Source organism: Columba livia, chromosome W, assembly GCF_036013475.1.
Source record: "Columba livia isolate bColLiv1 breed racing homer chromosome W, bColLiv1.pat.W.v2, whole genome shotgun sequence".
In the NCBI taxonomy this organism is placed as follows: Eukaryota; Metazoa; Chordata; class Aves; order Columbiformes; family Columbidae; genus Columba; species Columba livia.
The window spans coordinates 2,086,873-2,101,095 of record NC_088641.1 but is presented as its reverse complement, the minus strand read 5'-3'; the positions used below and the strand labels follow the sequence as shown (position 1 = coordinate 2,101,095).

The window sequence follows — 14,223 nt, the reverse complement described above, 5'->3', positions numbered from 1 at the left end:
CAGCATATCCTGTGATATTCTATAAAACATTAAACTGTCCAAGAGAAAAATAAAACTATTCTAGAGCATGTAGAATAAACAAAACTATCCTGAATTTGATCAGTTTTGGTCCAATTAAATTTTATCAATTATTTCAACAAAAAAGCCAGACACTATAGATTATTATGGCAATAACCAGCCTTTCTTTTTTATATTGTTCTCCTCCTACCAGCCCCTCAGAATGTTCACACGAATCAAATTTAAGCTCAGTTATACGAGTATCGGTAGTGGAAACAATAAGTTATCCTATAAATGGACATATTGAAAGAAAATGTGGCTTTTTGGGCTACTTCTGACAAATAATAGGTCCTTTTAAAATTTTATAATGACACATATATAAGTTTTCAATGAAATACATAACTAGTTACTGCGGACATTAAATAAAGTCAACCAAAAGAAAGCATTCATAGAAGTTCTCAGTTAAAAAAAAGCAGAACAAAACATAAATTGTATGAAGAATTTGATCTCAATTACCTGTAAACTGTAGCCAATAAATCAAAGGGGCATGTTAGGACAAAACAAGCCTATATCCACATGTTGTGAGGAACGTGTCTCTGGTTAAACAGAATTTCCCCCAGTGCTACAAAGTTTAAGGGGACTCCTGAAGACTCTCAGGTACCAAACCTACTTATAGATCAGTTTTATTTATATTTTATGACATTACGAAGGTGGCTAAAACTTCTCAAGTCTGAAGAAAAGAGTATCCTTGTCCTCCAAAGAAATTATACCCTTATTGCTCCTCCATAGGTCGGCAGGAGAGAAAACAACTTTTGCAAAGAGAACCTTGAAGTAGTCGCAGCAACTCAACGCTTCGTTTTCATCCCTTGATGCTTAAGAAATACAAACCTTGTGTGTTCTTGAAGGACATAATGGCTTGTCTGTAGGGATTGGGCGTATCGGGTGCGTCGGTGAGATTTGCCAAGACAAGGAGAAGCAGCAGACTCTGGTTTGCAAGAGGGGAGCAGCGTTCCAGCTGTGGTGATGCTTTGCTCCCCACTCCGCCGAGCGTGAAGACTGTCCACAGGCCAGCTACAAAACAAAATAATAATAAAATATATATATATATACACATTATTTCTGTTCACATTTTAATGCACAAAGTTCCTCTAGAGGACAAGATAGTGTCTGATAGGTCAGAAAAGGGAAAAACATTTCACTATTGTACAATAAGACAACGGGTCTGGCTACTTGATCTCTCACAATGAAAATTGCAGGAGTAGCAGCAGCAGGTGTGGGAAAGAAAGAACTGAAAGATTGCTGGAAATTCAAGAAAATTAAGTCAAAATAATATATAATATATAATATATAATATATAATATATAATATATAATATATAATATATAATATATAATATATAATATATAATATATAATATATAATAATAGATAATATACAATACACAATATACAATACGCAATATACAATATGCAACATACAATATACAATATACAATATACAATATACAATATACAATATATAATAATACATGAAAAGGAAACAAGAAGAGCTGAAACAAAAGCCTGTGTTTGAACGGTAGAACCTTAAACATGGAGCAGGTACCAGCTGAAGGATTCATGTTAGCAATGGCAACATATTAATAGAGGAAAATGAGCTTAATAAAACTGACTTGGTCCATCAAGCAGCATTTTTCTCATATACTCGATTTTATTAAACTCAGCACACTTTAGGCAAAAGACAGTAACAAAAACTAATATTGCTTCAAGCAGAACCTCCAGACTGAATCCTGTAGAGATCATCAGTGTTGCTCATTATGATGAGTAGATAACGTCATAGCTAATTAACTTCTTAGGAAAAAACCAAAACAAAACAGCACAATCAACAGCAATTTGAATTTAAATATTAGGTTACTATGTATTTAAATATTAATTATTCTTAGATTATTTAATATTAATTATTATGTGTTTAAATATTAGGGTATTATGTATTTTTGCATTGCTACCAATATGAAACCATTTGTAAAAGAGTTTGTTTTAGACCCTCAAAAAATTATTAGGTATAAAAATGTAAATAGCTCATCATTCCACATCAGTCTTTGCTCATGTTAGAGTATCTTTCCCTTTGTGTAGGTGCATTTTTATGGTGCGTGTCCAGCTCTAGTATTAAGGCATAAAGTATAAAGCACCTGAATGCTGCTCATTGAAAACCTTCTTTTTCATACTCTTTAAACTTTGATGTTTTAGCCTTAAAAGCAGAGTTGTGTTCATACTTCATCTTTACAGCATTATAAAAATTAACTCCAAACACTCAACAACTGCATTTCTAATTCCTGTTCCTAATTCCAGCATCATGGGTGACCAAGGTTGATCGGTTATGTGGCAAAATATCAATGAACGGTGGCGGGAAGGGAGAAAGGGGAGGATTTGGGGGTCTCGATACATTCCCAGGTGATGAGAAACAGCCCATTCCAATCACATTGGAATATATTTATCCCCAAATAGCTGCTTAGCACTTAATTTTGTTGATATTTTATGGCAGAGATGGAGCATCTCACCAAATGATTCATTTAATAGGTCAAAGTCCTAAGTTACACAGCAGAAAAATAAGAAATCACAACAAGATACAAATACGGTTCATTTTATTCCTACTGGGCGAAAAGTTTCAATGCATTTGTTTATCCTTTCAAAGTCCAATTTTAAGAGTTTGATTTTAATGTTATTTTGAATATTAATAATTCAGTTTCATCACGTTTTCCTTGGAAGGGTTTATCCTTCGTTAAGTTGAAATTTCAATTACTGCTGGCACAGCCTTTTGGAGGACGCTCATTTCTCTCCTCGCTGGAGTTTTAACAGCACAAATCTCTTCCTTGTTCCCCAAACACGTAACCTGAGTTCTACCATACATCATTAGCATCCTACTAACGAGTTTTATTGCTCTTGACACTAATTTGGATTGAGGTGCAGCCCCAAGCTGCTTTCAAGACTGAAGAACTAACAGTTGTGGTAGCCAGGAAGAGCTTCCAAAGATCTTCTTGATCTCTTTGTGTCATTTTAATGTTTCCCAAAATGACAATTCTGCTCCTTTGTTGCAAAAATAGAAAGACAACAAGTAGATGAGGCTGGAGGACTCAGTAAAATAAGTTAAATATCAGACAAAAAACACAACCACCAAAAAATATCCACCAGACCAGATCTACCCCATGTTTCCGTAATCTCTGAAACCACGTCCGAGCTCCACAACCTTTCCGATTATATTTATGAAACTTTCAGCATCCAGAAGATTGTTCAGCGCTGCAACAACACCAGAGGTAGCAGCAAATAGAGATTACGAAGAGTTTAAACAAAAGCGATTTTCACTGCATCTAACTGTGCTTCCTCCACCAAATCCAGTGAATAGCATCTTCAAAACCATTACAATTACTATTTCATTTTTATTACATTAAGCAGCAGCTTGGGGAACTTAAGGGTTGGGTTTTCTATGATTTAATGTTGATTATGTGTATCAAATTGATTAAGTCAATGGGCTTTGCCATGTAAGCGATTACTCGAGTCGCTGCGGGGATGTTACGTGATAAAGAACACGAGAGGAAAATGGGTCCATGGAATCAGAACCAGTAGAGGCTGGATCTGCTTTATCAAATAAAATTCCCTTAATGTCGCAAGTCAAAGTGGTTTTATACTTTATCAACACATCCTTAACATCTCAGGTCTTTCTTTAAGAATTTATTGTGAGGAGCGTTGGGTATACTTGCTTAAAAGTCTATGAAAAGAGCGGCTACATTAATTTTAGGAGAGTCCCACTGCAAGTTTTTGGAAGATTTTCACAGCAAGAAACTACAAAAGCTGAGGGATGGGAAATATGGAATAATTAATGTGGTTAATGAACTTGTATGTTAAGCATTAAACTCATAAGGAGCATAAAGAATTTATATGAGAGTAAATGCACGATCGGTTGAAAAAACACAATTTAATTCCTATCGAGATACCACGCAGACCAAGGTGTAAAGTGCAAGGTCAGAGATGTCTCAACAATTTACATAGTGGATGGATTGTCACGGGCTTTATTTCTGGGTTTTTCTTATTATTATATCTTATTTTCACTGTTTAATTCCTAAAATGGAGAGAAAAGCAACTGCTTTGCTATGGGGAGGGAAGGGGAGGGGAAGGAAGGGGAGGGGAGGGGAGGGGAGGGAGGGGAAGGAAGGGGAGGGGAGGGGAGGGGAGGGGAGGGGAGGGGAGGGGAGGGGAGGGGAGGGGAGGGGAGGGGAGGGGAGGGGAGGGGAGGGGAGGGGAGGGGAGGGGAGGGGAGGGGAGGGGAGGGGAGGGGAGGGGAGGGAAAGGAAGGGAGGGGAAGGAAGGGAGGGGAAGGAAGGGAGGGGAAGGAAGGGAGGGGAAGGAAGGGAGGGGAAGGAAGGGAGGGGAAGGAAGGGAGGGGAAGGAAGGGAGGGGAAGGAAGGGAGGGGAAGGAAGGGAGGGAAAGGAAGGGAGGGGAAGGAAGGGAGGGGAAGGAAGGGAGGGGAAGGAAGGGAGGGAAAGGAAGGGAGGGGAAGGAAGGGAGGGGAAGGAAGGGAGGGAAAGGAAGGGAGGGAAAGGAAGGGAGGGAAAGGAAGGGAGGGAAAGGAAGGGAGGGAAAGGAAGGAACCAACACCAGATCAGATATTTATCTCCAAATAAACTCTCCCAAAAACACCAATGAGTCCGAGGAGGTTGGGGCCGTGAGCTCATTCCCACATTGGGCATGCGGTTTTTCAGGAAACGGATGATGGGAGCGAGTGAAATGCAAAGATGTTATAAGTGACTGTGTCCATCCCTCCCCTTGCTGCGTTCCCTCCAGCCTCATTCGAAGGGACTGTAATGGAGCTCGAACCACATCCTTTGGGAAGAGTGTTCCACAATCTAATAAACCTTAATATTCACTTTTTTTTCCCCCTAATACTCAGCCTAAGCATTACTTCGTTCAACTTCATCTACTTATTCCTATAAGTAGTTCTATGTAATACCATAAAACATTTCTACCCTAGTTCAGTGTTTACAGCCTTTAAATTTGAGGCACAGGCTTCTTTGTTGTCTCGCCAAATTATATCCATGGATTTTTTCTTCCTCTTTGAAACGTTTTTCCACTTTGCTTCCCAGCTCCAACACTTTGCGCAACCTCCCTGCGCTGCAAAAGATACTAAACTGCAGAGATTTATTGTAATAAACAAGCGTATTCCTCAATTCACTGCAAAAATAGTGTTTCACTTGAAACTATTGATCTTTTTATTGCTAGATTACAGGAGTTCATACTGGGATATCTAAAATTATATTGATTTTTTTTAGGACAAGAGTCCAGGGGTGTCAAACTCATTTTCACTGGGGGTCACATCAGCGTTACAGTTGCCTTCAAAGGGCTGAATATAACTTTAGGATTCGGCCCGTCAGCCTCATAATTGCCCCTCGGTTATATACGTTGTGCTCCTTTGTCACCATGTCGTGGTTGAACCCAAGATGCCAATATAACCACGATAGCCACTCATTCACATCCCCAAAACAGGGGAGAGAATCAAAAGGGAAGGGAGAAACTCAGATTGAGATAAACACAGTTTAATAAAGCAACAAAATATTAATACGCTACTAGTAAATGTATAGATATGTAATAGAAATAGAATATGAAATAAAAGATACTCAAGGCAATTCCTCGCAAGCTCCGTTCACAGAGAGAAGCAGCACCTGGCCCCGAAGAGCTGCAAAAAGGTAAAAGGAGAAAGACCCGAAGGCCTCTGCAAAACGGCAAAGGGTGAACTAAACATCCCAAACAGAACTCCCCCACATTCCAACAAAAATAACGAAGAAAGTGACCAGAAGAACCCGACTTCTTAAATAATTAGCGTGATGCTAATGGGCTGGAATACTCTCATGGGTCAGTGTGGGTGTGAGTCCAGCTCTGTCCATCCATCCCCTTCCTCGCTGCCTCACACCTGTGGGCAGAGCTCAGAGTGTCCTTGGCTCTCAGACCAGAGCAATTCAAACCATGAACCCTGTGCTGGGCTGGTATCTCAAACTAAGTCCAAATACAACCGTTCCAACCATGAAAAAGAAAAGTTTCTAATGGCATGAAGAGAATGAACTCATTTTCAGTCAAACCTCTAAAAACATTTCTAATATCTGTAACACAAAACTGAGTACCCTATCTCACCCCAAAATAAGCCCTACCCCAAAAATAAGCCCTAACATAATTCTTCAGGATTTGAGGATGCTCGAAATATAAGCCCTACTCCAAAAATAAGCCCTAGTTACAGGACATTTTAAAAGCCCATTTAAACAGTGTCTAGGTAGCAATATATGTAAAAGAACAAGCAATTTTTGAGAAAAAATTAATATAAGACCCTGTCTTATCTTTAGGGAAACATGGTTACATGGTTACATTACATTCCTGAATCAAAAGTTGCCAAATAAAGCTGGAAATAACTCTAATAAGCCATTAATTCACTTCAAGAAATATAGTCCAAAAACTATAGGAAGAGAAAATTTTAAACACAGGAGGAAATATTCATGTATTTTATTATCTCCACCATTGGAAATATCTATTTCAACTTCTCTAGACACAAGTGATGATCAAGCTCATCCACTGAAGAAAAACTTTACACATAAAGACTTCCATAGGATTCCAAAATATCTTATTTTCTCTTCAAACTAATTCATTTCTAAACTGGCAACAAAAAAGGCTCCTTTCCATCCTACACATTTAGAACAGGATTAAGGCAGAAGGAAGACAAGCATCAAAACAACTTTTCCAAAGTACAAAATACATTTTTCAAGAAAAATGAGATGTAGCAACATCACTATCTGATCTTAATAATCACAGAATCACAGAATCACAGAATCGACTGGGTTGGAAGAGACCTCAGAGATCATCGAGTCCAACCCTTGGTCCAACTCCAGTCCATTGACTAGATCATGGCACTAAGTGCCATGGCCAATCTCAGTTTAAAAACCTCCAGGGACGGTGAGTCCAGCACCTCCCTGGGCAGCCATTCCAATGCCTGACCACTCTCTCTGCAGAGAATTGCTTTCTAATCTCCAGCCTAAATTTCCCCTGGTAGAGTTTAAGCCCATGCCCCCTTGTCCTATTGCTGACTGCCTGGGAGAAGAGACCAATCCCCACCTGGCTAGAACTGCCCTTCAGGTAGTTCTAGAGAGTGCTGAGCTCAGCTCTAAGCCTCCTCTTCTCCAGACTAAACAAGCCCAGCTCCCTCAGCCTCTCCCCATAGGGCTTGTGTTCCAGTCCCTTCCCCAGTCGTGTTGCTCTTCTCTGCACCCGCTCCAGCACTTCAATCTCTTTCCTGAGCTGAGGGGCCCAGAACTGAACACAACACTCCAGGTGTGGCCTCCCCAATGCAGAGCACAGGGGAAGGATCACTGCCCTTGTCCTGCTGACCACGCTGGTTTGGATCCAGGACAGGATCCCATTGGCCTTCTTGGCCACCTGGGCACACTGGTGGCTCCTGTTGAGCTTCCTGTCCATGAGTCCCCCCAGGTCCCTTTCTGCCTGACTGCTCTCCAGCCACTCTGTGCCCAGCCTGGAGCGCTGCAGGGGTTGTTGTGGCCAAAGGGCAGCACCCGCCACTTGGCCTTGTTGAACTTCATCCCATTGGAATGGGCCCATTTCTCCAGTCTCTCCAGACCCCTCTGCAGAGCCCTCCTGCCTTCCAGCAGCTCCACACTCCTTCCCAGCTTGGTGTCAGCAGCAAATTTGCTGATGATGGTCTCAATCCCCTCATCTAAATAATTTCATATTAATTCCTCCCACTACCCTCAACGATTTGAAATTCAGGTGGACAGAATCGTTGGGGAAATGCTTTGAAGATGTGTATTTTGAATTATTTAATTAACCTTTAAATCTAGTGCAGGCACGTGCAAATCAGTCAAGCAAACAAAATACCAGCTTTACTGATCAATATCAAAACCAGCAAGTCAATCACTTGCCAGTCATTATTTCTTCTGCAATGAAGTCGTTAGGACTTATTAGTTCTGATTAGAACACACACCTGGTTTGAGAAACTTTAATAGAGAATAGAAGGAAAAATAAAAACCCTGAAAGGTATAAAGAACAAAAGAGATGAAGGAGGTAAATACATTCAGTATAGTATATAATAGTGCAGAATACTCGCTGTATTTATCCTGATCACCTCGTAACCAACTCAACAACTACCAGCATGAATTCCTCTCTATAGCAAAAATGCCAAATATTACTTTAATGGTTCTATATGCATACCTGTATTTTATATAATCATAACTTTTGTTTCTATACATTATAAAATATGAAAAATACTATGATAATCAAATATAAACATATTAATAAGGCAGAATAACGAACTATTCACCAATGCTAAGTTCAGATTTGTATTGTATGCATTACCTATATATATATTAACCAATGCATTCGAAGCAGCAACCTTAACCCTACATAGAGACAGATGATGAAATTCAGGCTGCTATTGGCAGAAGTGACCTGTAATGTTCCTAGACAGATCAATACACCCAATAGCCAATTTTTGCATAGCAATTTGAATTTCATATCACTTAAAGAGCTTAAAACACTTCTCCTGTTGACTTGTGACTGCAGGCAGTCAATTAAAATGAAGTTGTTTCCTAAGTCAATGAAGTCAATGAAGTTGTTTCCTAAGTGAGACATGAGAACATGAGTGAGTGGTTCCTGGGAACATCTTCTTTTAAAATGATCTGCCTAATAACCTAAAAAGAAATAAAAAATTAAAGGCATAGAAGCAAGGGAGAAATAATTTTTGTTGGACTCAGTTACCTACAACACAAGATAATTTTCATCTCATTCCTTGCCGGACTTATGTCCAAGTCAGGGAATAATAATGGATAATAATGGTCAGTTTTATCATGGCACAACTCAGAATCTCGGAGTTTAACCAGACAAGAATTAAGCAATTGAGATGGAGCAGGATGAGGTAGGGGGTGAATTCAGTGCCTCGATCACAATTTTACCGACAGAAGACCCGCTGGACCCAGCTCTGCAAGGATGGACCTTCTCCTGCTACCCCCAATTTTCACTACTCCACTCCATCCCATCACTGAATTATATCACCAGCATCTTCCCCAGCCTATTCATGCCCTTCATTCTATTGAAAACTCCAAATATAAGCACAGATAGAAAACTCAGAGCTCTGGCTGCCGCTCTAATTTCAAAGACTTGTTCACACTTCTTGGACCCCATCACCTCCCCCCGGTGCGCACCTACAATGGGCACGTTGGGTTTAATCCATCCCAGCCTGTCCCTATTTTCACTCGGGAAGTGGAGAACAGGAGCTGAGGGGAGACCTTCTGATCTCTGAACTGAAAGGAGGTTGGAGCCAGGGGGGTCGGGCTCTGCTCCCCAGGAACAAGCGCCAGGACAAGAGGAAACGGCCTCAAGTTGCGCCAGGGGAGGTTGAGGTTGGATCTGGGGAACAATTTCTTCCCCAAAGGGCTGTGGGGCATTGGAACAGGCTGCCCAGGGCAGTGCTGGAGTCACCATCCCTGGAGAGGTTGGAAATACACATAGATGAGGTTCTTAGTGATGTGGGTTAGTGCCAGGGGTAGGTTAATGGTTGGACTCAGTGATCTTGAGGGTCATTTCCAACTACGGTGATTCTATGGTTTGGTAACGCAGTGAGAGAACTCCCTCCTCTACACTACCTGCTGTATCAAGGATGAGAAAGTCCCTAAGTGTCAATTCTCTTCCTCAAAACTTGGTCCATCAGCAGCTGGATGAAGCAACTCCAAGAGAAGTCCCGTCGCATCCTGGAACAAGCTCCCAGATTCGCTGAGGGGTGCAGCATCCCAAAGCTCCGGGGAACACCCTCCCTAGAAACTCAACCTTCAGACAATTTTGCTGCCGTTTTTTCTGCTCTACGTATACAAAATAACACATTTCAAGACAGGGTAACTTGGCCAGATTTAGTAAACTTGCTGAAGGATTGCAACAAGCACATCTCTGTCCACAGTTTTGCTCCCCTAAGGCCCCCCCCCAAATCTCAAGAGCCTGTTCCAAGGCATGAACGCTCTAAAACTCCTCAGTAAAACAGATGTAAGAATTCAGCATTGGTTAAATAACGTTCTTCCGTAACCTCATTCTCAGAAGCAGAAGAACTGTTTTCAATTTAAAGCAGTCCCAAGAAAAGAAAAAAGAGGCAAAAAAAGAAGGAAGATACTCAGTGTGAAAAGTTTCATCACAAACAACTGAGTTTGAAAACAAAAATTATGAGCAATTGAAAGCTGGATTTCACTATAGAAAGTGCTATACAGACTTATCCATAGGCATCAATACCAGCTCCAGCCATATGAACATTATTTAAATGATGCTTTTAATGATAAAGCATTGAGAAAAATGGCAGCCCTGAAGAATGAAGTCCTATCTCTAGAATACTGATAAGCCAATTGTTATTAACCTACCTTATGGCACAAACTACGTAAAGATTTACATTTATCGCAATAGGAGAAGTTACATTTAGAGGCGCTTTGTCTCCGGTGATCATGTTCAGTTCCAAAATGTTTTATCTTCCATACCTAAAATTTTGATACCACAGGGCAAGGGATGAGGCTGTTCCTGTTCATAAGGATTTTGCAATAGTGCTAAACTATAAAGAATAAGGTGTTTGATCTCCAAGAGCACAATTAGGAAATATTAAGATAATGAAATATGGAGAACTACCCACAACTGCCTTCTCGACTATCATCTACAATAAGTCTAAGCTCATGCTTTGAGAAAGAGAATTTCATATAATTTCTTAATATAACTTATCGTGTAATTCTCAGTCCGTACAAGTCTGTGACGCTCACTTTTGAAAAGTCCTTCTGATTTTTAAAGAGCTCTTTCTTCTGCCACAAATAATTGGGAAATCCTATCTAACCAAGAAGTCCTACCTAAGCAAGCAAGGCCCGCCCAAGCAAGCAAGGCCCGCCCAAGCAAGCAAGGCCCGCCCAAGCAAGCAAGACCCGCCCAAGCAAGCAAGGCCCGCCCAAGCAAGCAAGGCCCACCCAAGCAAGCAAGGCCCACCCAAGCAAGCAAGGCCCGCCCAAGCAAGCAAGGCCCACCCAAGCAAGCAAGGCCCACCCAAGCAAGCAAGGCCCACCCAACCAAGCAAGGCCCGCCCAAGCAAGCAAGGCCTATGACATATACAAGTTCTGGAGGTTTCAGCATCAGCAGCTGCTACTTGTGCAGAGCAATCTTTTCTAGGCTACCTAGTTTGGGGTAGATATTACAATATTTGAATTATTTTGGATAAAAACACAATTTCAGGCTCCACAAACTTAAACGGAGGGTGTTGGTCTCTTCTCCCAAGTAGCAAGTGACAAGGTGAGAGGAAACGGCCTCAAGTTGCGCCAGGGGAGGCTGAGGTTGGATTTGGGGAATGATTTCTTCCCCAAAGGGCTGTGGGGCATTGGAACAGGCTGCCCAGGGCAGTGCTGGAGTCACCATCCCTGGAGGGGTTGGAAATACACAGAGATGAGGTTCTCAGGGACATGGGGCAGTGCCAGGGATGGGTTATGGTTGGACTCAATGATCCTGAGGGTCTTTTCCAAGCAGAACTATTCTATTATTCGATTAAATACTTGCATATCACAATTTTCAATGGTCTTTGTATCTATCGAAATTTTAGTTCATAGAATCACAGAATCCCAAGTTTACGGGACCACAAGGATCAACTGGTCGCACCTTTACTAGCAAAAGTCCGGCCTAGACAAGCTGGCCCAGCCACATCTCAAAAGTGTCCAATGTTGGGGATCCAACACTTCCCCAGGGAGATTATTCCAAGGGTTGATTGTTCTCATGGTGAAAAATGTCCCTCTTGTGTCCAAGCAGAATCTCCCCAGAAGTAAGTTGTCCCATTGCCCCTCGGCTTTTCCATGGACTCCTTGTTAAAAAGGACTCTCCATCTTCTCTGTGGCCACCCTTTAAATATTGGAACATGGTCATGAAGTCTCCTGCCACCACCTTCTCTCAAGGCTGAACAAACCCTGTTCTCTAACAAATTTTGTTCTCTCAGTCTTTCCTACAGTAAATCTGATGGCATTTCACATTAATTACCTCATTACGGAGGTTCTTGAGGAATATGGACAACACGCTTCTTCAGAAGGGAAAAATGGGTATCGATTGCCTACGGCCACTTAGCAAAACAAAGCATTCCAATCGTCAAGACTACAGAAAGAGACATGTATATACTGTATATATATATATATATATATCTTATTAACTCATCTGATATTGTTAGTGAAGTGGTAACCTTACATTAGTTATCACATCCAAACAGCGTGTTTTATTAACCTTGAAGCAAGGCCTAGTGTTTAAATCATGAGGACAAAGATCGGGACACTGGTATTTTATTCCTGGTTGTCATGTCAATTCATTGTATAATTTTAGTCAAGCTGTAAGCATGTTGTTTCCTCTATTTCCCCTATCTGTAAAAAGAGTGGTTTCTACTTAATAAGGGCATTTACCTCTTGATGCCCTTGGCCTGAATGCGTGCAATTGTTAATTAAATTAAATTAAATGGTCGTGTTAACGTGCTGGAAAACATTCATTTATCATCTTTATTTTCTAACAATATTCTCCTATTTTTATCTTATCTACATTTGATATATCTACATTTATTCTAATAATATAGTCTATAATATATATCAATGTATTATTTATTAATCTATAAATATGCTTATGTTACAAATCATCCTGATACAATATCTCTGCATATTTTTATTGATATCTCTCTAGGTACTTTGATACCTACAAGGTGTAAGTGTTTGTATATATGCACATTAAATACATATTGACATACTCTACTAGGCCATATATGTATTTATATTATAAGAATGTATCTATGCTTATATATTTCATTAAAATAATATATATATAAGCTTCCGAAATGCTTGTAGATCACACTAAGTCAAATTAAAGTCACTGCACTAGGCTCGGAGAGGACGTATATCAAATATTAGAGGTCCCAAAAAGAATAAAAAGCACCTTGACTCAACTGCAGAGGAAGAAAATTATTAAATATAAAAGGATTAAGTCTTTTCCAAATCAGGAGAGAAAAAGGTACATGTGCTTTGGCAAATTCAATGCTAAACCATATCAAGTCAAGCCAAAAATAACTTCAGAACAGGTTGCTAAAGGTGTAAAAATTAGCACTAAAAGCTTTTTCAAACAATTGAATGGATAAATGATGATTGTTGGAGGAGATTCAAATGGGGCTCTTACTTATGTAAGTCACACCTATTAAAAATAATTGCATTGACCATTCCCATTACTTAACGTCCACCCTTTAATTTACCTCACAGACCTTTTGAAGGAGTCAAAAAACAGGAGTAAGAACAATCTAGTTGATACAGAGCACATGTCAAACCCAAAAGAGAAAAACAAAACATGGTCCTGCTTAATTAACATCCCATTAATTTATTTAAGGAAGATAGATTTTGGAGTCCTCCCATTCCCATTTGGAACAAGTTCGAAGAAGCAAATGTACAATACCTCAAGTTTTTATCACCTCCCGTGCTTCTCACACAGAGTTTGATGATAAGACGCCCATGCACATTCACAATTATAATTTATGGATGCTGGAGCATATTTAATTCTAGTTAAATGCAGTTGGCATTTTAGCGCATTATAAAATCCTACGCTCGAGCAAGGACATGATGAGGATTTCCACACTATGTCTAACGTGACGCCCATGTTAACCAGACAGAATTTTCACATATATAGTCATTATATCTTTTCAAAATCTGCCTCCTAAGAAGGATAAAGCGATGGGGAAAATGTCAGTTCTACACAAAATTTGTATATATGGTACAACAGCTACAAGTATTTCAGGTTTCAATCTTTAGCCTTGTGCTTGTTTCAAGTAGGCACCAACCACCAACAAAGACTTAAAGTGAACTGGTGAGCTCTAAATATTTGCCAAAGCAAAGTTTTGACACAGTCTCCCACAGCATCCTCACAGCTAAGTTGAGGAGGTGTGGTCTGGACAATAGAGTAGTGAGGTGGGTTGCAAACTGGCTTAAGGAGAGAAGCCAGAGAGTGGTAGTCAATGGTGCGGAGTCTAGTTGGAGGCCTGGATCTAGTGCAGTGCCTCAGGGGTCAGTACTGGGGCCAATATTATTCAATATATTCATTAACGATTTAGACGAGGGAATAGAGTGACTATCAGCAAGTTTGCTGGTGACACCAAGCTGGGAGGAGTGGTGA

The 14,223-nt window shown here is 40.4% G+C and overlaps 1 protein-coding gene across 15 annotated transcripts in view; it reads right to left on the bottom strand.

Annotated features, from left to right (window-relative positions):
- Positions 1 to 14,223, bottom strand: part of LOC135577036 (dymeclin-like) — a 151,462-nt gene that overhangs the window by 81,153 nt on the left and 56,086 nt on the right. For all 15 annotated transcript variants that reach the window (XR_010468648.1, XM_065044648.1, XM_065044649.1 and 12 more), the window contains one exon: positions 886 to 1,068. Coding sequence is in view for 14 of the 15 variants with exons in the window: in XM_065044648.1 (XP_064900720.1) it covers positions 886 to 1,068 (183 nt within the window). In the remaining variant the exon portion in view is untranslated. The remainder of the gene's footprint in view (positions 1 to 885; positions 1,069 to 14,223) is intronic.